Genomic DNA, 23071 nt, shown 5'->3' with positions numbered 1-23071 from the left:
CAACACGTTTGGGTGTTTTCCTTAGCGGCTGACATTTACTGGTAAAAGTACTGCAAATTACTGTAGTTCAAAATTATCTGAAAACAGTCAAATTAGATTTATTTCTGTAGCTGTCAGTGACGTGTGGTGAGGTTCACGGAGGTTCGAGCCAGACAAAGTGGCGTATTTACCTCTCTGTCTGGCAAAATACGCCATATTAAAAACCTGACTTTAAAACTGGTTAAATTCACTGCAGTGGACCACTCAGCTCAAACAGGGCAGATTATTTCCTGATCTGAAGTGAAATAAATGCTTCCAGAAAGACAGTGTTTTCACCGGCTGACTGTTCATCATCATGTATTTAGTTTTACAGATATGTCAATATTCACATTTGACAAAATAGGCCTACAGTAGATTTCCTGTCTGACCTCACACCGGTCAAACGTCGTCGTGCATCTGCTACCTCATGTGCCTGGAGGCGGGGCTTGGATTAACATGGGTAGGGCTACCTGAAACAGAAACCGTCCCGTTCCTACGTGACGCTAACGTCACTATTCCAGAATTTGAGCTTTGAGCACGACTTGGCAACAGGAGACGGTTTTTGGTCGACTGCCCTGAACGGTAACCCAGACAGCTACTCTTTCTTACTCTTTACTCTCTGGTCATCATCATCTTTATCAGAAATTAAAGCAGGCTTTTCAGTTGTGGGCAAAAAAGATCACGTATGTGCAACTTTCAAGTGACATGCGAAAGAAAAGGGAAGGTTCCCATCAGCACCATGACAAGAAAAAGCAGAATTTAACATTTTGAACAAGTTTTAACGACCTGCTGGTTCTTTACTGTTATTTTCTGGCTCTGAGGACCGACAGTCTTTCCAGTAATTCCGTGTCCATCTGTAACCGACTACATCCGGTGACTTGTTTGTTCTAGTTTGTGTTTTATGGGCCTGCATGTGGAGTGAAACCAGCCGAGCTCAGGGCGGATCTCGTGGTAAATCGCTGGCTGGTTTGTGATTCTGTGCATGATTTTTGTGGAAGACAGACAGCCAGTGCGGCTCAGGGGCAGATCTGCTGTCTGCTTCGGTTCGATCCCCGGCCCCTGCAGTCTGGGCTACATACTGAACACTGATTTGCAATTTCCAGGCGCTTCACAAATTTGTGTGTTCGCCAGTCAGAACAAGAGGACCATGGACTCAACATTGTTAAACCCTGACCTCCTCCATGGACACACATAATGCGTTAGGCTCCGCATCATAAGGCTAAAATTCTGCTCTAGTGACATGCTTTAGCAGTGCTAACCAATGCTAACCAGCGTCCGCCCCTTGTTTATTGGTAGGAAGTGGACTCAGGTGAAAACAGTGTTGTCAGTAGAAGTTAAACCCCTTCTGGAATCAGGAATATTTTAGGGAATCGTCTGGACCGTGAAGACGTACAATAAATCTCGTCTGCAGCATGTGTAAGCAGCACAAACTGCTTATACCAGGAAATGCCTTTAAGTGCAATTAAATGTTCCATTAAATGCAGCTGTTAGTTATTCCAACACAGTCAGCACAATTATCATGTACTCAATTATGGTGCATTAATAATTCCCCCCGCCGAGCGAACCGTGCCGTTTACATACCCCACATCACATTGGTGGAATCGTTTCGCTCCGAGCAAACGCTGCCCTGTCAAGGCTTTGAAAGTTGTGAAATATACAGAAAGGATTTTTTCTTTTCGGGGGTGGGTTTCTAATGCAGGAGGCTGAGTGTGCACACATGCTCTGCTCCATTGGGTTCTTTCTGCAGATGGCCTCATTGCTATGCATAGAAAAACTCTCTTTAAATTAGCATTTGGCCAATTTTCCCCTTTAAGTTGGGCATCTGTCTGTGTTGGAAATTATCTGCGGATCCCTACAGAGCCCGCTCAGATTTTAATTAATTGTGTTAACACGTCAATAATAATAAAATTGAATGGAGGTGAATGGAAGCAAAGGTGCTCTTCCTCCCCCCTACCCGCGTTTTGCTTCCATCCCACCCAAAATGATGTTATTCTAGAGACTCTAACTAAATGTAAATTGAAAATATTGTGGAGGAGACTGTGTCTGCGGGTGCATGTCGCACGTTAAAAGCTCTCAGCTCATTCGCCATCGTGTCTCTTTCCTTTGACCTTGTAGCTGTCAGAAGTAGATGTCAGAAGAAAAACCGCCTCCTTGCCCACGGCGGCTCCCTTTTCCTCCTGGATACCGTCGCCGCTATTATTAATTCAGCAAGGAGATGGGCTTTTTTTTTTTTGTTTTTATGCTATCGGACTTGTCGGAAAATATTAAAGGAACACACCATCACGGTGTTTGACAATCGTTTGCAAGTGACAGCGAAGGAGATGGATTTCCCCTCCGGTTGACAGTCTGTCCGTTACGCCTGGAGATATGTACGTTCCAAATCAGGATTTCTTCAAGCATGATTGAGTCGAGATTGCGAACAATCAAACCATGAGCTCCAAGCAGAGGAGATTGTATAGTCTGACTTTTTTTAATCTGGGTATATCCAGCACAAATCCGACGAGCTGCCTTCAAGGCTTGGATCCACGTCGGTATCTATGGATAGTCTATATTTGAAATACCACTTTTCATTTGACTTCTAGAGGCTCTTTTCTTAAAGTCATCCATTGGCTACGCTCATGTTACTGTGAGATCTGTGGAAACCAAGTCTTTCTACTTTTATCTAAAGGTGATCTGTTTTCTGCTTAATTTGCCTCGGTTCCACCCCTGCAGCAATAATTAAGGGCGGATCCCGACTGCTTTAGTTACGTTTGCATCGCTTTGGTGCACTTGAGATAATCCTAACAAATAAGTACCTCATATTTAAAGAGAAGGGTGGATCTGGAGGACTAGTTAACAAGCAAGAGAAGAAGTTAAACAATCAAACACTTCACTTCAATCAACACTTCCCCACTTCTTCAGGAACATTTTAGACACGACACTTAACAAGCATCGTTAGCTTGTAATGGATGGTCTTTATAAGGAGGGAGAGAGGGAGGGGGAGATGGAAAGATATGATGAAGATAGAGAGACAGAACTGGAGAGATAAGGATGAGATAGATGAAGATGAAGAGAAATAGAGAAAGGGCTTGAGATGGAGAGAGAGCCAGAGAACTCTGAAGATGGAGGCGAGACAGAGAGATAATGATGGACAGACAGAGTGGTAGAGGGACCGACCGGCGCGTTCATACACATGTGATGATGACATCATCTCCTTAACTGTAGATCGATCCTTTCATGCTGACTGTAGTCGATGGGTTAATAACGACGTCCACCCCCAACAGCGTCCACTTCATTTCCTCCTCACCGTTCACGTTGTTCTACACTGTGATTGGCCCTTCAGTCTCCATTGGGCGGAACAGTCCATCATCAGTTTAATAAATGACCAGCGTCTCTGAGAAGAGAAGCTCCGTCTAATCACCTGGAGACGCTCGCCAGCGCCGGTCCATGTCGTCAGCATCACGTCTCACGTCCCCCAAGAAGAGATGGAGAACACTGGAGAACACTGGAGAACACTTTGTTCTGGTTCCCATCCAACGTTTCCCAAAAAAGAATGGAGGGGGATAAGAAATAAAAAAATGAAACTGACTGAAGGAACATCCCTACCAGGATGAGCGAGTACACCACTATCTGTATCCGTATCTGTACTCTGGGTGGGCGGGGCTTAAACCGGAAGTGGGTGTAGTTTGACCAGAAATGGGTGGGGCTTAAATCGGTACATAATTTTGAAGTGCGTTAATGAATACAACGTATGCAATAGGAAACTATGAACTACAAATTGTCAGGATTGTTGTACTCAACACAACTTTCTCCAGCTCCCCGTGACGCGCGAGAGCGGAAGAACCGGTCAGGAAAATGAATGAATGAATGAATGAATGAATGAACGAGCACAAATATTGACAAGTTATACTCGTATCGTAGCATGCTCGTACAAAAAAGTGTTATCCGTAGCGGATAACGAGTACTTGGCTCAACCCTAATCCCTACTTTTTTGTACCTGGAGTGTCTAACATACATGTGCTCACACACGTGTTCCAGCCGTGCGTCTGTGGAGCGTCTTCATGTATTAGTGATTAATTCAGATGGAGTTCAGCATAATGGCTGCAAAATGTAAGTAGTGGTAAAGCACCGACAGAAACAGGTGCTCTATCTGCGATGTCGTACGTCGTCGACCCACATGTGGAACGGCAGCGTTTAGATCAGAATTTAAAAACAGAATTAGTGTTGGAGTGGGGGATGGGTGGCAGATGTTAATGGTCACCCATGAGGTAATAGTGTAAACACGTCGGCGGGAGTATCACTTATCTGCCTCAACAGTTTCAAAAGCAACGTTCGTCCTGGAGAATCATTTCCTGCTGCACGCGGGAGGAGCTTTGATTAAAATCACGAAGGCGACGGGTCGGTTCGACGCCATCGGAGGTCAATACATCAAGCGACAAAAGCTCGCCGCTGAAACGCTGTAATGTAGTTCCTGTTTACCGGCAGCGAGACCCTCAACACCCCAATCTCTTAGATTAAACAGAAGCAGCTTCGGGCGTTACGGAGACGTGGGTTTCTGCCACAGATGTGAAGGTGAGGATGAATCACAGGTGCTGGGTAATTAGCTCAGTGGCAATTAGCCCAAATTAGCATAGTTGTGCAAAACCAAGTGTCTCCTGTGTCCCCAGACTTTTAGCCGTTCTCCAACACTGAGACACCCCAATGCAAACCGTTTGCAGAGAGGTGAGAAAGATCCAAAGTTTTCCCTGCAGCTACGCAGCTTTTGTACGACAGACTGTCAGATGTGTGGGGTTGGGGTACGATGGTGGTATCTCCAGGAAAGAGATCCTCTCTCTGGGCCCAACCAACAACTTGTGCCAACTTGTTTGCCGCCTCACTTCATGTCACTGAACCGTTTCCTAGATTTGAACAAGACTCCTCTTGAGACGAGAAAAAAACCTCAGGCAAACCAAATGTGTTTCTCCCCTCAAGCTGCAGTAATTTAATACCCCCCAGCCCTCAGCAGCTCCTCGAGGTGTCACACGGCGTCTCAAGGAGACTCGATGTCCCGGCGTCCCGCGAGAAAGGTGTCCGGGTCTCCTGAGCCGGTTTCTCTGCCACCAATTGTGCAAACTACTCTCTGATGATGATAATGGGGGTAAAAAAAGCCTGATTGTCCATGATTGAAGTAATCACACCGACCGGCGGTAATAATTGCATTGTGGTTGTGTTTTCAATTCCGACAAAGGAGCCTCAAAATGACCAGAAATCACTTGTGGCGCCATGTGTGTCGTGTGTCAATGTTATAGAAATACAGCCAGAAAGAGCTGCCAGGAAATGTGAACACTTTTAGTCGTTCATTTAGTGTCATTGTTACTGGCTTTTTCTTGGGTATTTTATTCTGTCAATGAGCTACTTGCATCAGAAACTGCCTCTGCTGTGAACCTGGTGCCATAATCCCAACAACAATAGAGTTAATCTTATATCTTTCACCATTTACAGCCCCAATCAACCGCAAGGCTTAGATACTGGTAGCCGCTAGCAGCGAGAGATAACAGAGGATGTTTAGCATGCAAGGTGTTTGTCATCTTCACACCACTGAGGAATAAAGATTGATTTCAGAGCTTGACCAGAATTATTGCTGCTGAAGAAGAAGCAACAAAGTACATCTGCTTCTCCTCCATTGATTGTAATACTTTTGTCTGAGTTCAACAAAGTTAAAGTAACAGGAGTACAGTTCTAAATATGTGCCGGCACAAACTTAATTATCTGTGTTTGACACCCTGGGAATGAAGGTCGATAATTGTCCGGTATGGCTGATTGCGCCTTCAAGCGACATTTGAAGAAAATATCCACAATTGATCTCTGATCACATCTCAGCCCGTGTTCTTCAATAATATTGCCGACTACATGCGGAAGTTTGAACCGAACAATTATGTGGATCCTCAGGTGCGTTGATAATTGAATAGGACGTGCTTACACCCGCATCACAATTGATTTTAGCGCGTTAGGAGTGTCAGTGGGCAGCGTAATGAGTCGACCCAAACGCGGGGCTACATTTGACAGATGACAGCAGAACTTACTCATTACGTCCCCCCCCCCCGGGATCTGGCTCCGGCTCCACTTCCAGCCCACTGACTCACAAAGTCAGTCCCCTAAATGTGATTTGCACAATCTAAAGGATGCATAACATGTTTTGTGTTTCTCCGAAGAGGAGAAGTTCATCTCATTCAGCCTCCCTCCTCATGGTTGTATCTCTGCCCGTCTCCCTGTATATCTTTAATGCCGTCACCAACAGCTTCCTCACTCTGGATTATTGTCATGTGCCTGTTTGTCTCCCTTTAGGTGACCGAAACAAGGACGGGCCCTCTCGGATGCAGTAACTATGACAACCTCGATTCTGTCAGCTCCGTTTTGGTTCAGAGCCCCGAAAACAAGATTCATTTGCAAGGTTTGGCCATCCATAATTGAACTCCCCAATTTCTGATGGAATTGTCACAGTGTCTGTTCTCTGGCTGGCTCCTCAGAGTGTCACAACGAATTTAGCTCCAATCACTCTCTCACGTTGGCTTTTTTCTTTACTGTGCATGCTGGCGGATCCCAGTCAGTAATGATTCACGTCGGTAGCAGAACTATGCAGTAAAAATCAAACTTTAAGTGAATCCCGGCGTATCGCATGTGACACCAAGCATATGTCAAGCGTGGCAACAAACAGAGGAAATGAGTTCTGGCTGTCTGTGATTTAACGCAGCCATAGGAGCCTCTTTTTCCACCCCAGCAGCCCCCTCCTCATCCATCCAGGCAACATTTCCATGCTTGTTTTGTGCTTTTTGCCCTCGCCGCAGGTCTTCAAGCCATCCTGCCAGAGTACCTGAGGGCCCGGTTTGTGCAGGCGGCGCTCAGCTACATCGGCTGTAATGAAGAGGGCCAGTTTGTGTGCCGGGAGAACGACTGCTGGTGCCGATGCACCGCCGACTACCCGCAGTGTAATTGCCCCGAGGTGGAGCTGAGGGCAATGGAGGCCAGCTTGTTGAAAATCCAGGAATCCTGGAAAACAGCCAACCAAGACTTTGAGGAGTCGGGTCAGTTTGGTGGTTTTTTTATTTATTCTGCGATCATCTCACGACCCCCCCACTGACAGCAATTAGACCCTATTTATACCCGACGGGCGGAGAAAATGAGGGAGGGTAACGGTGGCGTGGGATGAGAAACCAGAGAGGGCAGGTTCTACTGAAACAGCCGAGATGGGGGTATTTTGATTTGATTGATTCTCTCAGACTGCGGCCGTGGTCCTTCAAGGACGAATCAAAACTCTGAGCAGTCGACTGGCTTCTGAACCAACCTGCACGGATGGGGATGAGGGATGTTGTAGCTTCTACAGCAAGATTTCAACCAGCAGTCTGTTGGTCCGTGTCCAAATCCTGGTGCAGATTATTAATCCGGAGGATTCTTGGTGGCGTTAAAAATGCTTTTCTTCACAAACTTTCTCACTTTTTCTACTTTCCATGCTTGTTTTCCTGGGGGAGGAGAGTCGCAGCTAATAACTTTGAAAAAGCAGACAAATCTTTTTAAATCCGATACCACAGCGAAGCAGATCTGGCCATTGATTGGTTGTGTGTCCCTCTGTGTCCCATAGAGAGAGAGATATTACAAACATGACCGACTGTAAAGGAAACACGTCAAACTGATGGATTTAGTCCGTCATGAGCGTCCAGGACAGGGCGGGGTTCACAGCTCTGGTCCAGGCAGGTTCCACAGGACCAGCTGGCCCTCCCCAGGACTGAAGCATCGCTGAACTATTTGGGCAGCCTGTGATGTAACCGGTGATGTAACGCTTTGCAGCTCCGCTGCAGCCATTTTATCTGTTGACCTCATTTAAGGTCAGCGAAGCATCGCAGCCACCAAAGGAAAAGCCTTCCAGACATTAGCCCCTCCCAGTTTAACCCATTAACCCCCACTCCTCCCGTGAACCACATCCAGGGGCCGGATGGACAGTTTGAGAAACGTCCCCCCCGCTTTAAGCTGTTGGTCGCTCACCATGCAGGTGGTATCACCTGGATGCTCGCTTCTGCACCGAGGGCAACTTGATGAACACATGTGGTAATAACACGAGCTGCAGGCTGCCCTGCAGTGCCGGATTCAATAAAGAACTGAATCAGTGGCTCCCTATGAAACCCCAGATCTGCTTGTGTGTTTGATTGACGGAGGAACATCAGCAGTGATGCGGAGGGAAGAAGAGCGATCTGACAGAGTACAGACAGTAGAACGTTATCGATTCCTTAAGGAGGTTCCGTCAGGAAAGTAAAATTAAAAATGTGGTATCCGACACCCCCCATGAGGACCAGCATGGAGTCAGGAAGCCGCTCCAATCAGATTGTCTCTGGGTTCATGACGAGACGACGGGACCCGAACGCACCACGAAGGCCACGGCCAATGGTCAGCCAGCACATCCGGGACTTCCTGTGTCTGCGACAGGAGATAGCGCTTAGCAGGAAGTTCTCCGACACCTCCGTGGTGTGTTGGTGATACCGACCCAACATCCATGATGTCAAAGCTGATGTTGTACCTGCAGATCCCGCCTTACAGTGTGGAAATTACTGTAAGTGAAGGCATTTGACTTTCCCTCACTTGAACAGTTATTTCCATCCCATAATGTGTCTTTGTACTCGTGTTACTCCGGAGCGGAGAGCGTCGTCTGTTCTTGAAGTACTCCTCCTACCAAACCAGAGGGTAATCGTGGCGAGGAGAGATTGGATTCCCGGGGATGAGATATTTCTGTTCTCACCGATAAAATATTCTCCTTCAGCAGCAGCCTGCAGTGCCCCCCCCCCCAGAAAACAGACACCATTAACAGGTGCATTTGCTGTTGTTAGGACTGTATTTAACTCATGATTAGCTCGGATGTGGAAATATCCACCAACGTGTAACGGTCGCATTCTATTGGCATTTTCATTCTGAAAACCAGGAAGGAAAAGTGGGCATAATGGGAATAATGAGCAACATCAGGATGGAACATTGAAGGCATGTTACATAAATGTCCTCATTTAGAACATAATAACACCCCTCCAGGAGCCCCGGTCCGACGGGTCGAGGACGATCAAACATCAGCTGTGGAGAACAGAACTCACCTGATGAAGGCGATGGACGGCGCTCACGTCTTCTGTTCAACACGCATTCTAGATCACACCTCTTGATATTTTCAGAAGCAAACACCACGTCTCTAAAAGACGTCACCTGAGAAAAAGTGGAAATCATTTACAAAATTATAAATTTACACACAAAAAAAAAAGACACAAATTGAATCCTACTCACTAATAAATACAAAGAGTCGCTACGATGAAAGTAAATACAAACGTTATCGCCCGTTTTCAAAGAAACGCATCCGTTAATAATTTAATCCAGATTAAATGTGAAACAAAGCCACTCTCCTGTGATGGCGTGGCGCCGGTGAACAGACACAGGTGGACGCTCCTGGTTCAAGGTGCAGGCGGTGCACAGCGGCTCCAAACAGCCTTTCAGGTGTTTTATTACCGGCTGTTTAATCAACGTATTCATTTCACAGGAACACCGAACGCCTGGGAACCCGTTGACCCCTAATTGGTTTTTTAATCAGATGCTGTGTTATCAAGGTGGCGTTAACTAATTACAAACAGCACTGTCAGTTACCCGTCGACTCATCCCAGAGATGATGATGTTGTTATTATTATTATTATTATTGGATGTTTGCTGTGTTCCATTTGTGTGCAGCAGCTGTGCAGATGTTATCCTCTGTCATCAGACCTGGATTATTACTCCTGGTCCAGCTCTGGTGCAGAGCATTAGCATAAGCTTTGTATGATCCCCCACCCCCGGTGGGTCTGAGCCCCCACAGAAGAGTCTCTCGTGTTTGACCCCAGCAAACGAAGTCTGACCTCTGGCGTCTCCTTTGCCCTCCAGACGAGTTCCAGAACTTCGTGCGGAGGCTTCCCACGTTCTACGCCCTGAACGCGTCGGCCATCCAGTACTTCTGGAAGGCGGAGCCTCCGGTGCTGACGCGCTACAAGCAGCTGGAGCTCAGCAGCCAGCAGCTCGGCAGCAAAGCGCGCCGGATCGTCAGCAAGCTCTTCACCCTGAGCAAGAGGTGTCGCAGCCAGCCCACAATTATTCTGCTGAGGCAGAGGTGAGACGACGAGCCCCCGCCGAGCGTCAGTGTGTGTGTGTGTGTGTGTGTGTGTGTGTGTGTGTGTGTGTGTGTGTGTGTGTGTGTGATACTATGATGCTGTGTGTGAAAGTAAGCAAAAACTCCAAAGCCTGCAGCTCCATCACAAGTCCTTTCGAGCAGGCTGTGAACGGCAGCGCTCATTTCGTTTCCCCAGTCCATTCCAACCCCCCCACTAGTTATTATGGTAATCATACACACAGTATATTAATGCTTTGATTCTCAGGCGTAGGGTCCTCTGAAGGGAACCACAGCATCACAACTGATGACTCGGCTGCAGAGCCCAGGTCGGCTTTACATCCGGAAATCAAAGCCAGCCTCCTGTGAAATTAAACCTCCACAGCGCTGCTGGGAAAGAACACGCTGTTTGGAAGGGACTGCGAAGAAAGGAAAATGAAAAGAAAAATAGCTTTTCCTCATCTCCTCTGTGCATCATCATCATCATCACCATCATCATCATCATCATCATCACCATCATCACCATCATCATCACCATCATCATCGTCTATTTTGAGTCGTGTGGTTTGCCAGACGGCGACCTTTGAAAAAGCAGTCGGCGCGGCTAAGAGACAGTTTATTTTAAGAGCAGTTTCAGGTGAGAAATCAGAGATTCCTCCTCTGCTGTGGGGGGGTTCAGCTGCAGCTACATCCTCATCTTCATCACACCTCGTCAAATAGAGCGGAATCCCATCATACCAGCATTTTGAATAATATCAAGACATGCAATAGTGATATATTGTTAACCATAGGCTGCTGGATTCAATTTCCCTCTTGTCACACATATCAGATGCTGTCGCATACATGATAATATGATATAATGGCAAGATATAAATAAATGGAGTAGTCTACTGTATATTTAGAATTTCAGCCCCTTTTAAGAGCGAAGCACATTCTGTCCCTCCACTAACAAACAGACTTCAGCCACCGGTGAAGTGGAAGAAATGCGCCACAGGTGAAAAGCATGAATTTAGTCTCATGCAATATTTATTCTGAACCTTTCCTATTTAGATGCTCCAAATACACGAGGAGGGTGGCGTAATAAAAATAGCTGCTGAGTCTGATTTATAATCAGAGACTGACCACCGCTTCGGAGGAAACTGCATCCGGAATGTAATTTGTCTGAAATGCGGCGTAATAACGCAGCAGTGTTTCAGAGACAGCGGTGGAACACTCCATCCAGGTAGAGAGAGACGCATTAAAAGTTGGATAACAGAGTTACTTCTGCAAAACTTTCACTAGAAGAGATCAGCTTCACTGCAGGGAAACGCAATGAGAAGTCTGCAGTTCATTCTGTGTGATCCATACGTGTGATCAGTGGTTTGACAGTGATGATGAAACATGTGAGGATTCAGGATTTCTATTTGTTCCCTGATTTCCTCAAAAATCGTATTTCCGTCTCTCAATATTGAGTACGCCACAACGTGTAATGAAAATCCTCCAGCGAGCAAACAGACAGGATCTGGTGTTTTGTCTCTCTTCCCGTACTTTGGGTGGAGTGGGCTTTGCTGAAGCCACGCCTGACGACCCTGAAGGTGTTTCCTGTCGTTTGGGGTCACCGATATGGGGGGCTGTTCTGTGGAGGAAAGTTCTCCTCACTGGTCTGGGTTGGTTTGGGTTGGTTTGGTTTAGGTTGGTTTGGGTTGGTTTGGGTTGGTCTGGATTGGGTTGGTTTGGTTTGGTTTGGTTTGGGTTGGGTTGGTTTAGGTTGGGTTGGTCTGGATTGGGTTGGTTTAGGTTGGGTTGGTCTGGTTTGGGTTGGTCTGGATTGGGTTGGTTTGGTTAGGTTTGGGTTGGTTTTGGATGGTCTGGATTGGGTTGGTTTGGTTTGGTTTGGGTTGGTTTAGGTTGGTTTGGTCTGGATTGGGTTGGTTTGGTTTAGGTTGGTTTGGTTAGGTTTGGGTTGGTTTTGGTTGGTCTGGATTGGGTTGGTTTGGTTTGGTTTGGGTTGGTTTAGGTTGGGTTGGTCTGGATTGGGTTGGTTTGGTTTAGGTTGGTTTGGGTTGGTCTGGATTGGGTTGGTTTAGGTTGGGTTGGTCTGGATTGGGTTGGTTTTGGTTGGTTTGGTTTGGTTTGGTTTGGGTTGGTTTGGTTTGGTTTGGTTTGGGTTGGTTTGGGTTGGTTTGGTTTGGTTTGGGTTGGGTTGGGTTGGTTTGGGTTTCAGACTGGCAGACGAGAACGTTTCTGTGTGAAATGAGCCGACAGACGATGAACAGATTGTGGAATGAACACCCGGCTCGTCTTTGGCCCGTGCTGCACGCCGCGTCTGCGTGACAGACACATCCTGCTGACACAGCGTTTGGCGGCGACGCTCTCCCCCTCACACACACACACACACACACACACACACACACACACACACACACACACACACACACACACACACACACACACTCCGCCTGCCTGACGGATGAGTTTCACTGGAATGATAACACGTTCTATTGTCTCCAAACCGTCACCAGATTGGAAATTTGATGATTTGGAAAAGAATGCCTTTTGTGCCTTTTTTTTAACTCTTTTTTTTTTGTTCCTCATTGTGAGGAGTTTTTGTGTTTAACTGATTTGAAGCAGAAAAAAAAATGTTTTTTTACTCTTTGAGACATAAAAAGATTCCATCTCATTGTACATGTATTCCTGTCATTTTCGTATAAAAACTTATAAGTTCTCAGAAGGCTAAGGTGGTGCTAGCCACACAGCTAACTGAGCTAATGGTCAGCTTTGCTTTGCTGTACTGCCCCCTATTTGTTTGGAGTGAGTCTCACAGCTGCACATTTTTCTGTAGAATTGTTTTTTCACATTGTGCACAATAAACTGACACACACACACACACACACACACACACACACACACACACACACACATACATAGTCTTAATTTTAGATTTTCTTTCTCCAATTTCTGTGGGATTCCGGCATAACAACAATTTCCAAGGTTATTGGATTGTCTGGTCGTAGAAATCTTTAAGAGGAGCTGTGGGCCGTCCTTGATTCATCACATTTATCTGAAATCAAACCCAGTTGTCTTTTCAAAAAATTGAATCAAGTCTATGAGCGTCTCAGAAAAAAAAAAATCAATCTTTTCTACATCTCAATAAACTTTTTTTCCAGGTAAAATTCCTTCAGTGTTGGTAAATTGGTAAAACTGGTTTGTAAAATGAAAGAAGCTCAACAGACTTTATTGGGTTCAGGCCAACATTTGTAATTTAAGTTTAAATTCCCAGTGCCGCGCAGCCCAGCTGTTTGTTTGCCTGTTTGGACAATTCTATTCATTTGTTTGCCTTCAAAAATATGCTTCTGATTTTAAATTACTTACATGTGGAAAATTATTCCCCCAAACTAATTTGGAAGCTGCACCACAATAAGAAAATTGCTAACTCTGAACAATGTCTGACAGATGTGGCACGGAAAAAAACAAAAAAACAGTGGAAGACTGATTTGGGATATTACTTTCTTGTCATGCGGTCCATCTGTTCCTTTTCTCACAAACAATCTCAGGAAATTTGATTTGCATCATAGTTTGTCTCAAACATTTGCCAACCGCTGCTTTCTCAGCCCTCATCCTGAACACCAAACATCTTCTTCGGGCCGCGCCGTCTATTCACAATACACAATTTTCAAATCTGGTTTTCTTTTTTGGAGATTTATGGAAGTGAGTTCAAAAGGCCAAGATGGCAGATGGTCTGGACCAGCAGGGATTCACAGGGAACTGTTCAGAGGTGGAGGCTGTTGTTTTGAAGAAAGATTTCTGGCTGGTTTGAAGTGGATGAGACTGTGGGGGAAAATGAAGGACTGTTTCCAGATCAGAATTTTAAGATGTATTGATTTTAGTTAGCGGTGACATCGTCAATCCAGAGGATTGTCTCCTCTGTCTTTACATCGTGTGTTTGTCAGTTTGATGTTCAATCTATTCTCTGTCTGTTTCTTGCAGGCCCTTCAGCTACTGGCTGAACTACATCCTGTCCATCATGTACTGCAGTGAGAACAACCACATCGGCTCCTACCTGGAGGAGACCAGGAGCTGCTCCTGTCCTTACGAACACCCTCCCTGCCAAGGCGTGATCCCGTGCACGGTGGCCGACGGCACCTCCTGCGCCTCCTGCTCCTACGAGAACCGCTCCCGCTGCGCCACCTGCAACCAGGGCTATATGCTGAGCCAGGGTTCGTGTCGCAACGAGGTGCCCGACTCCACCGACCACTACATCGGCTTCGAGACCGACCTGCAGGACCTGGAGCTGCGCTACCTGCTGCAGAAACGGGACAACCGCATCAGCATCCACGGGATCTTCGTCAGCAACGACGTCCGCCTGAACAGCTGGTTTGACCCGTCGTGGAGGAAGAGGATGCTGCTGACGCTGAAGAGTAACAAGTACAAGTCCAACCATGTTCACATGCTGTTGGGGATGTCTCTGCAGATCTGCCTTACCAAGAACAGCACCCTGGACCCCATGATGTCCGTCTACATCAACCCGTTTGGGGGGAGCCACTCGGAGAGCTGGGTCATGCCCATCGAGCAGAGCGAGTACCCGGAGTGGGAGAGGACTAAACTAGACCTTCCCTACGACTGCTACAATTGGACTTTAACGCTGGGGAACAAGTGGAAAACCTTTTTTGAGACGGTCCATTTTTACCTGCGGAGCCGGATCCGAGGCCCTTCCAGCAACGGGAACGGAAGCGTCTACTATGAACCCTTGGAGTACCTGGAACCGGGACGGAACCTGGGCTACATGAAGATCAACAGCATCCAGGTGTACGGCTACAGTATGCACTTTGACCCCGAGGCCATCCAGGACCTGATTCTACAGCTGGACTACCCGTATACTCAGGGATCGCAGGACTCCGCCCTGCTGCAGCTGCTGGAGATCCGGGATCGGGTCAACCGGCTGTCCCCGCCTGGAGCCCAGCCTCTGGACCTGTTCTCCTGTCTGCTCCGACACAGACTCAAACTGTCCACCACCGACGTGGCCCGGATCCAGGCGGCACTGCAGACTTTTAGCGCCAAGCAGCCCCATTCCATGGAATACGAGACAACCAAATTATGTAGCTAATAAGCGGGCTAGCGGCCAGGCGTGCAGATGGCCCAGCAGACACTCCCCAGGCCTGGTGACGGTTAAGAGCAGCAAAGGGACCTCTGGGGGACATTCTCATTGTTGTCATGGATCTCAAGAGTGCATTTAAGATTCTTATAGGGGTTTTTTGGGGGGGTATAAATTTGAACACTGTCGAATTAAGGAGGATTTCACCAAATTTGCCTCACAGCTTTTATTTCTCTCCTGGTGAAAGTAAGTTAGACAGTCAATAAGGTGATCGGAGACTCTACCGCCACTAGTCTGTTCCAGTGTGATGACGTCTGTAGGCTGCACATGTCACGCACATACGTGGATAAAAATATTACCTGAGCAATGTAATCATCTCACACACACCAGCATGTGTTTCTGTTTGTAGTTTTGGCATCAGGTTTACCCTCCAGGTAAACAAGTAAACAAGTAAACCAACTAGTTTTGCTGCATATCTTTAATCTGATTGGACATCTGGTTGTTTTTTAGCTTCACGCCGTAAATTCATTCCTGTTTTTAAAGCCGACGTCACATTTTTTGTAAGAAAAGAGGAAAACTGAGGTGAAGACGGAGAGGATGGTCGGATGAGAGGCGAAGGCTAAAAAAGAAAATCGACACAGCGTCACGTCATACATGTTTCACGTGCTTTTATTTTTATAACGCGGTTGTTTGTGAAACAAAGGTTACAAAACTCTGTCTATAAAATGTATTATACAATTTGTTAATACTCTAAATAAAATACATTTTTATGTGTGGTCTATAGAAGCTGTGGTTTCTTGATTTCCTGCATGTGATACATCACACAACCCTTCTTCCTGTCGACCTGTAAGTCCCGCCTCCTGCACCTGGCCACCAATCAGCCGTCCCCTTGTTCTTTCTCCTGTTTCAACCAGAGAGAACCTGGAAAGTCAAACCCCAGCATTTCCAACACGTCTCTGTGCCATTATTGAGGTTAATAACATCACACATATCTTTGTTATAGTGACAGATCAAATATCTGCCGTGTTAAAACCTCTGGCCTTCATTTATCTGGTGATAAATGAGAACTGATGAACCCAGATTGTTCAGTGGGTCGTGTCCAAACGTTCTGTCGTCTGCAGAGCCACGATGGTGAATGTTGGTATAATAATCAGGTTTAGTTGAGAACATGTTGGGTTACCAAGATACCGTTGGACCACGTTGGTGTAATCATCACAATCCTGCTAATAAAGTCCATCACACACCATCTAAGGTGAACCTGGCATGCTTTTGTAGACTGTCTGTCATTCGTGTGATTATGTGTAGCGCTGGTGCACCGCAGGAAAGAATCCTAAAGTCTGCTGCGGATCCAGCTCCATGTTTTGTTCAGTTTCTTTAACTGTCTTTAACAACAAACCAATCTCTCACAAGTCTTTGTCTTCAGGAGCGGTTAGCATCGTCGCGTTATTATTACAGAACTGAGGGAGAAAACCCAAAAGTTCCACAGGAGAGTGAAACCCGGATCTGGACTTCATTTCCAAAAGTTCACAAAACCAGGAAATCAGTCCAAACGTCCAATCAGGAGAAGGCGTGTCTCTCCTTGGTTGGTTCCTCCCACTCCTCCAGTTCAAGGCTCCTGATTGGTTGGGTGTGTTCCAATCCCAGGTCTTCAATCAGAGTGGGAGCCCTCAAATAGTCTGCAGCTGTTGGGGCGTGGCAGTGGTTCTAAAGTCTGTCCGTTTGTGAGATGTTTTGTGACTGAGTTGGGGAAGAATGGGTGAAGTTAGTCCCAGTTTGGTCCAGCAGGTCTTCATCTGTTGGACTCAGCAGGAGAGAAGCTGCTGCTCATTGGGTTTAAGGAGGACTGGCAGGTTTTATCAGCCCTGTTTTTGTCCTGGTTTGAGCTGCGTCCATCGACCCTGTGCTGTTCTCTCTTTGTGAAATCACCCTCAGCAAATCCTTTGAGAAACTCCTGGCTCATTAAATAATTATATTTTAACCTTTAAAACCTGGTTTTTGTTTTACAACTTTAACAAACTGGGTTGTAAAATGAAGACAATGAGAGATGTTAATGCAGGAAATCACTTCAATGGGTAAAAGAACCAGGTGGAATCTGGGCAGGAGACGGCTCTACGCTCCTCTACCTGGTGTCCTGATATTCACTCATGTTTTTATACCAAGTAATTAAAAAAACTAAAAAGATTTGTTCAAAGCAGGAAGCTTAGGAGATTAAGAGAATGAAACAAATTGGATCAGAGTGTTGAAAACACTTGGGAACAAATGTACAATTCTACAGTTGGAGAAGATCCTTAAGAGCTATTCTTGTTAGTTTTCAACACTGCCAATCTCCAGGTGGAGTTTTATTTTAGCCCTGCGTTACTTTTTTCCCGGTGGTAATTTGGAATGGATTTGGCTAAGAAATATAATCAATTTACTCAATTACTTTCTGTTTTTACATGGATCCTTACCTGGATCTAAGATACGACAGGAAATTACCCAGAGTTTGGTGTTTGTGGGGGTGATTTTTAACTCGTGCACCACATGGGGCAACAGGAAGTCTCTGGAGGCTCTGGACCTGGTTTCCTTCTGGTTTCCTGGTTTCCATCCGTGCTGATGGACGTCTGCTGGAAGCGGTGTGGGGGGGGGGCAGCATCAAAGCTGGTTATCTCAGGTGCTTCTCCCACTGGTGTGTCGTCTCTTGTAATTTGTGGGGGGGGTTACGTCTCACTCCAAGTGGAGGAATAAAGCACGGCAGTGCGGCTCCCCCAGGTCCTTTGTGCTGCTCGTATAGAGCTTCACCCCCCCTGTTCACGGGGAGCCATTCTCTCACTGCCCTCTGATGTTTAACCATCTCACATGATGAAAGCAGCCAACGTGGAAACTCAGGTTCAGAGCCGGCGATTGCCCAGAGTGTTCCCCATCACACGTGGAGACAGTCGGGACGCTTTCTGCCAGAGTTGTCAGGAAAACGCAAATTGCTCCTTTTTCTACTAGAATGTGGAATGAAAGGATGGATCAAGAGGAAAATACATGTTGAATTTGAATCGTTTCTCCATCGCGTTTATTTCCCCCAGACTGACATTAAATCAGCATAAACAACCAAAAAACAGGAAATGCGCTTCTGTTGCATGTTTGTCTTCTTAAAAAATGCTCTTTGAGTTCAATTCCACAAGGAAAACATAAAAAATGAAAGAGTTTAGAGGTGACGTTTCTGCAGCGGCGCCCAAAACTGAACAGGAAAACATACGTTTTAGTTGGTTAAAGCAAACATCACAAGCGTCAATGTTTCCCTCATTTATTTCCTCAACCCGGAGCCCAAACGCTGCAGCAGACTAATGCTGTAATTGCACCCAACCAGCGGGGAGCGTTCCCTTTCCAGTGCTTAATGGAACAGAGTCCCATCATGCATCAGGATGCCGGTCGTTTTGCTTTTTGTGGTTATTTTTCTGCGTGGTGATTTGGTTTGAAATTATCCACGCGGTGCAGCGACCAGCAGGGACGTCCGTGGAACCCGCAGCGAGTCGACGTCTTTTTCGCCCCCAAAATTTTACATTTTCATGAAAAATTCCGACACAAACAGGACGTAGGAGCTCAGGTCACCTGACCGGCCCAAACAGAGACGAGACGTAAAGCTGTCACGACCGGAGTAGACAACAGATTGTAAAAGGGGACATAAAGGCTGTTAATGGGGCATTAACCTCATCACAGGTGGTAACTAAAGCAGAGTAATTCCCATTAGTGGGGCTGTAGAGTCATTTACTTTAAAACCAAAGTCATTGCATGGCAAAAATTCAAGAGGAAACATTTTCTTTTTTTGGTGAAAAACTAATTGGAAGCAGCTGATATTTGGGACGGATTAATCTTTTTTTTTTTCTTGCTTTACTCTGAGGAGTCAGATTTGGCGTGAAGATAAAAAGCAGCACCAGTTAACTTCTTCTGGTTCAAATTTCCTTCAAAGCAAACAATTATTCTGGCAATTTTAATATTTGATTGTGATTTTTAATGAACTGACCGTTGTGTCTTTTGTATTTTCTTATCATGCAAAGACAAAAATGAGTTGGAATCACAGCCGAGGCTTTGAGACGTTATTACATGTATTATTCAAGACTAAGTAATGAACAGGTCACAACACTTCAAAATGAAGAACAAATGATGACATTTCAGACGTGACCTTTTTATTATAACCACTCCAAAGGCCCACGTCCGCGGGGGGTTTTAATTTATAGCTTCATTCCAAGCCGGCGCCGCGATCTGATCCTGTTACCGCTGGAAACGGAGCTGTGGTGGTGATTATTGAAAAAAAAAAAAGTCTTGGGATGTGTTCATTCAACTCCCTGAAGATTGGTTTCAATTTCTGTTAGAAGAAGATGGGATGGACGTTCACGCGTCTCCTCAGATTCAAAGCACGGCTTTCAGACGGATCCCTGTGGTGGAAGGTGGACGTAATCAATCAATAATATCAATATGTACATATATTTATTCCTTTTTGTATTCTCCGTCACCTGAGGGTAACAGTGTTTGAATACCGCCCCCTACTGGTGGGTCCATTTACCCTCCCTTCAAGAGAAAAACACCAAACGACACCAGTTTAAAGCAAAGGCAACAAACTGGAAAGAGTTAAAAAGAGAAATAATAAGCGGAGGTGCAGATGTACCTGCACCAGGAGTGGAAGTGACCCCGAGGCGGCTGGAAGCGGCCCCACCACCAACACCTGCCGTCTCCATCGGCTGCCAGCTCCGGGGGCAGGAGAGAGCCCCCGACTGCTGGACCGACACCCAGATTTCCTCAAAGTCGAACAATTGGCTCGCTGTGGAAAGGAAGACGCTGCCAGGTTGGCAAAGACGTGAAAACTTCTGGAGGACGCCAGAGCGCCGCTCTGGTGGACGGTCAGAGTAGTGCAGGCAGAAGGCAAAGCAATGTGAGCGTAGGGTCGAGCAGCGCTGTGTGCAGAAACATCAGTTGGACCTTATTCCACTGGAATGTGTTGTGTTCTCGCCCCCCATCGCCCATTAAAGCTACAATCACAGCCCGGCGTTCCGTCCAGCTGCCCCAGCCGCTCAGGCGTTCACACACACGTTCACTTCTGCCCCTCGGCTGCCCCCAAGTTGAATGATAATCACCCCTTCAGGCCCCTGCGCTCGTCGTGCCGCCAACAGACCGGGTAAAAGAATGTTTGGCCCCGGGAGCAACCTAAATGAACGCAGCGTAAAATGAATGCAAATATACATTAAAGGTGGATCTGAGTGGGGGTGGGCATGGGGTGGATAAACACCCCCACGCACGCTGTGGGGGTGTTTATGAAGCTGATTCAGGGTTCTGGCCTGTTTGCCGTGAAGGTTGAAGACGTTCAGCTGGACCTACGGTGACTGTTTTTTGTTTTTTTTGGGGGGGTGGGGGGTGGGATGTATAAGTCATCTTTATGCATGTGATGCATTTCTCCCAGGGGGGGTAAATGAATCTAATTTATCACCAATAAAACTTCTTTGATGGACTACAAGAGCCGGAGAACATCAAGAACTGGTTCCACCTGAAGGTGGTATGACCACGGTGAAGATGGAATCCAAAAGGACTGGGGGGTTGGGGTTTACAGTCAGTCGGGGGGGGGGAGGGTTTTTGACTTCTTCTGGTTTATGTTTGACAGGATTACTTCTTTTTTTAATCAAAGCTCTGGAACGACTATTTTGCGCTCCTGCTGATTCTTTTCTTGTCGATCAGGAGGATTGTTGGAGTGTCAAACAGACTTCATTTATCGGAGATCTACAGATGAAATATTGGGTTTTCTGGATATTTCTAGAGGCAATAACAAAACGTTCTCACGATAACTCAGAAAAAAGTGACGATCTGAGCGTCAGTCATGCAGATCTGATCCAGAACACATTCCTCAAGGTTTACAGCCTCTCGTGTCACAATGGAGGTTAGGGCTGCAGAATGCATCACAACCTCTGATGATTCATTTTAGCTCTCAAAGCACATTTCTATGACCTCCATTCATCATGCGACAAAAAGAAATCGGAAACATGAGGCTTAAAAGAAAGGAAGGAAGAACAAAAAAAATGTTTAACCTTGTTGGTTCGGAGAATAAAAAGTGTCTCATTTTGTTCCTGCTCTCTTATCCGGTGGTCTTTGAACATCACAGCTTGCCCTCCTGCCCAGCCTACTTATGCACGCCAGCAAAAAAAACATTCTGTGTCCATTTCTATTTCAATTGCTTATCATAGCGGGAGCGCCGAGCTCTCCTCCGGGGCCCACAAAGGCTTATTTGAAAAATGGCCCAGACGTGCACGGAGGTTGCCAACCTCAATTTTTGATGCAGTAGCTCATTCTGTGAGTCTTCCTGGAGTCGCAGCCCAACCCCATTGGACGCCCGGACACACCGGCCAGCCAATTATCACTGGTTCTCCTGCACCTGCCCGGAGCTGCCGGTCTGGGTCCGCAAGCAAAGTCCAGGCTGGAGGATCGGAGCCGCTGGCTGATGGAGTATTAATGAGAAAAGTTCAAGTGTTCCTCCAGTCAGTGGAGTTTGTCTGGAAAGAGCAGCGCGTGTCCTTTATGAACACTCAGAGACGGATTTCATCCGTTGGGTCTTAGATGGATGATGGTTAGATTAAAGGAACCATCTCAAAGCACTTCCTGAATGTCTGGAGAGTCGTTTGCTTCTGTTTAGAGGAAGAAAAGAATCATTTTCAAAAGAGAAATGCTGGAAATGAACAGCCAGTACTGGTTTTGTTCTTTTATTTTAATAGCGTTTCATATATCGACGTTTGAGGCTCTCAAATAAATAAATATTATCACTACCTAACGACGCAAGAGCCCGTTTTCAGCTTGTTCTGCCATTTTTAAAATGTGAGAATATTTCAGTTTTTGCACCATCTGCACTATATACAGCCTTGAAATGTAGTCAAAGTAATTTCCCAGTGTTAATCAGACATTTCTCTTCTCTTCTTTTCTGCCCCCCCAGCCTCGCTCCTCTCCTGACTCCATCACCATCAGACTCTGGTGACTTTCTCCTGTAAGGTTAAGAAGCTTTCAGCCTGAAACACATGACCAGTTCTCACCAGGAGACACCTTTTGTTCATTTTATTTTCTAAATCGCAGTAATTCAGCAAAGCAGTGGAAGAAGATCATGTTGTCTCGGGTCGAGTGTGAATAAAACATGGGAAGAACGAAGAAAAGGTCTGAGTTTTGTAAAATGAGTTTTATAAAATGAGTTTTATAAAATGAGTTTTATAAAATGAGCTCAAAGTGTGAAAAAAGAGGAAGTTCTGCCAAAAGGTCAAAAGCAGTGGAGAGTAAAGAGGTCAGTGAGGTTTTTATTAAAGCGTGTTCTCTAACACGGACATGATCTGAGCTGGAGATAACCCCCAGGATCCACAGCGGGGGGGAGGCACAGTGATCATGTCAGGGCCTGGTGGTAGAGGTCCTCTCTCTGCCTGATTTTAAATGATGACATAGAGATGAGGTGCAGCGGATTTTAAGGCGCACTGTCGGTTTTTGAGGAATTTAACCCTTACAGCTCTGACCTATTATGGCCATTTTTTGGTGCATTGATATTTGTCTCTATTACCACATTAAAAATGATTTAACGTACCCATGCTGGGTATGTTTATCTTCATCACATCTTCAGCTATTATTTCCCTATAACTTATTATATTGACATATTGGGGCAAAATAGACAGTCAGATTTGGAAAAGGAAAAAATTTATTTTATTGCACATGAAAACCAAAACATGCTCATTGAATTGATTTGAGCTCCAAAAAGGTTGCCATCGGCTTCTATCATAATTATATACAGTTTGTGTCACGTGTAACACTCTTCAAAGGAGTTTTTCAAAAGAAGACACGAATCATGTGAATACATGTGTCACGCTTGTCCGATGGCGACTTCATGG

At 46.0% G+C, this 23071-nt stretch overlaps 1 protein-coding gene across 1 annotated transcript in view; it reads left to right on the top strand.

Moving 5' to 3' along the window:
- The window catches only part of LOC137599412 (BMP/retinoic acid-inducible neural-specific protein 3-like), a 36522-nt gene extending 20542 nt beyond the window's left edge, over positions 1-15980 (top strand). Inside the window, exons 5-8 of the mRNA XM_068320333.1 lie at positions 6322-6427; positions 6822-7058; positions 9913-10135; positions 14099-15980. Of these exons, the coding sequence (XP_068176434.1) occupies positions 6322-6427; positions 6822-7058; positions 9913-10135; positions 14099-15215 (1683 nt within the window). The 3' untranslated portion in view covers positions 15216-15980. The remainder of the gene's footprint in view (positions 1-6321; positions 6428-6821; positions 7059-9912; positions 10136-14098) is intronic.
- Positions 15981-23071: the final 7091 nt, after the last annotated feature.

The sequence above is a fragment of the Antennarius striatus genome, chromosome 7 (genome assembly GCF_040054535.1).
Source record: "Antennarius striatus isolate MH-2024 chromosome 7, ASM4005453v1, whole genome shotgun sequence".
NCBI classification, from domain to species: domain Eukaryota; kingdom Metazoa; phylum Chordata; class Actinopteri; order Lophiiformes; family Antennariidae; genus Antennarius; species Antennarius striatus.
This window is presented reverse-complemented; position numbering and strand designations above follow the sequence as displayed.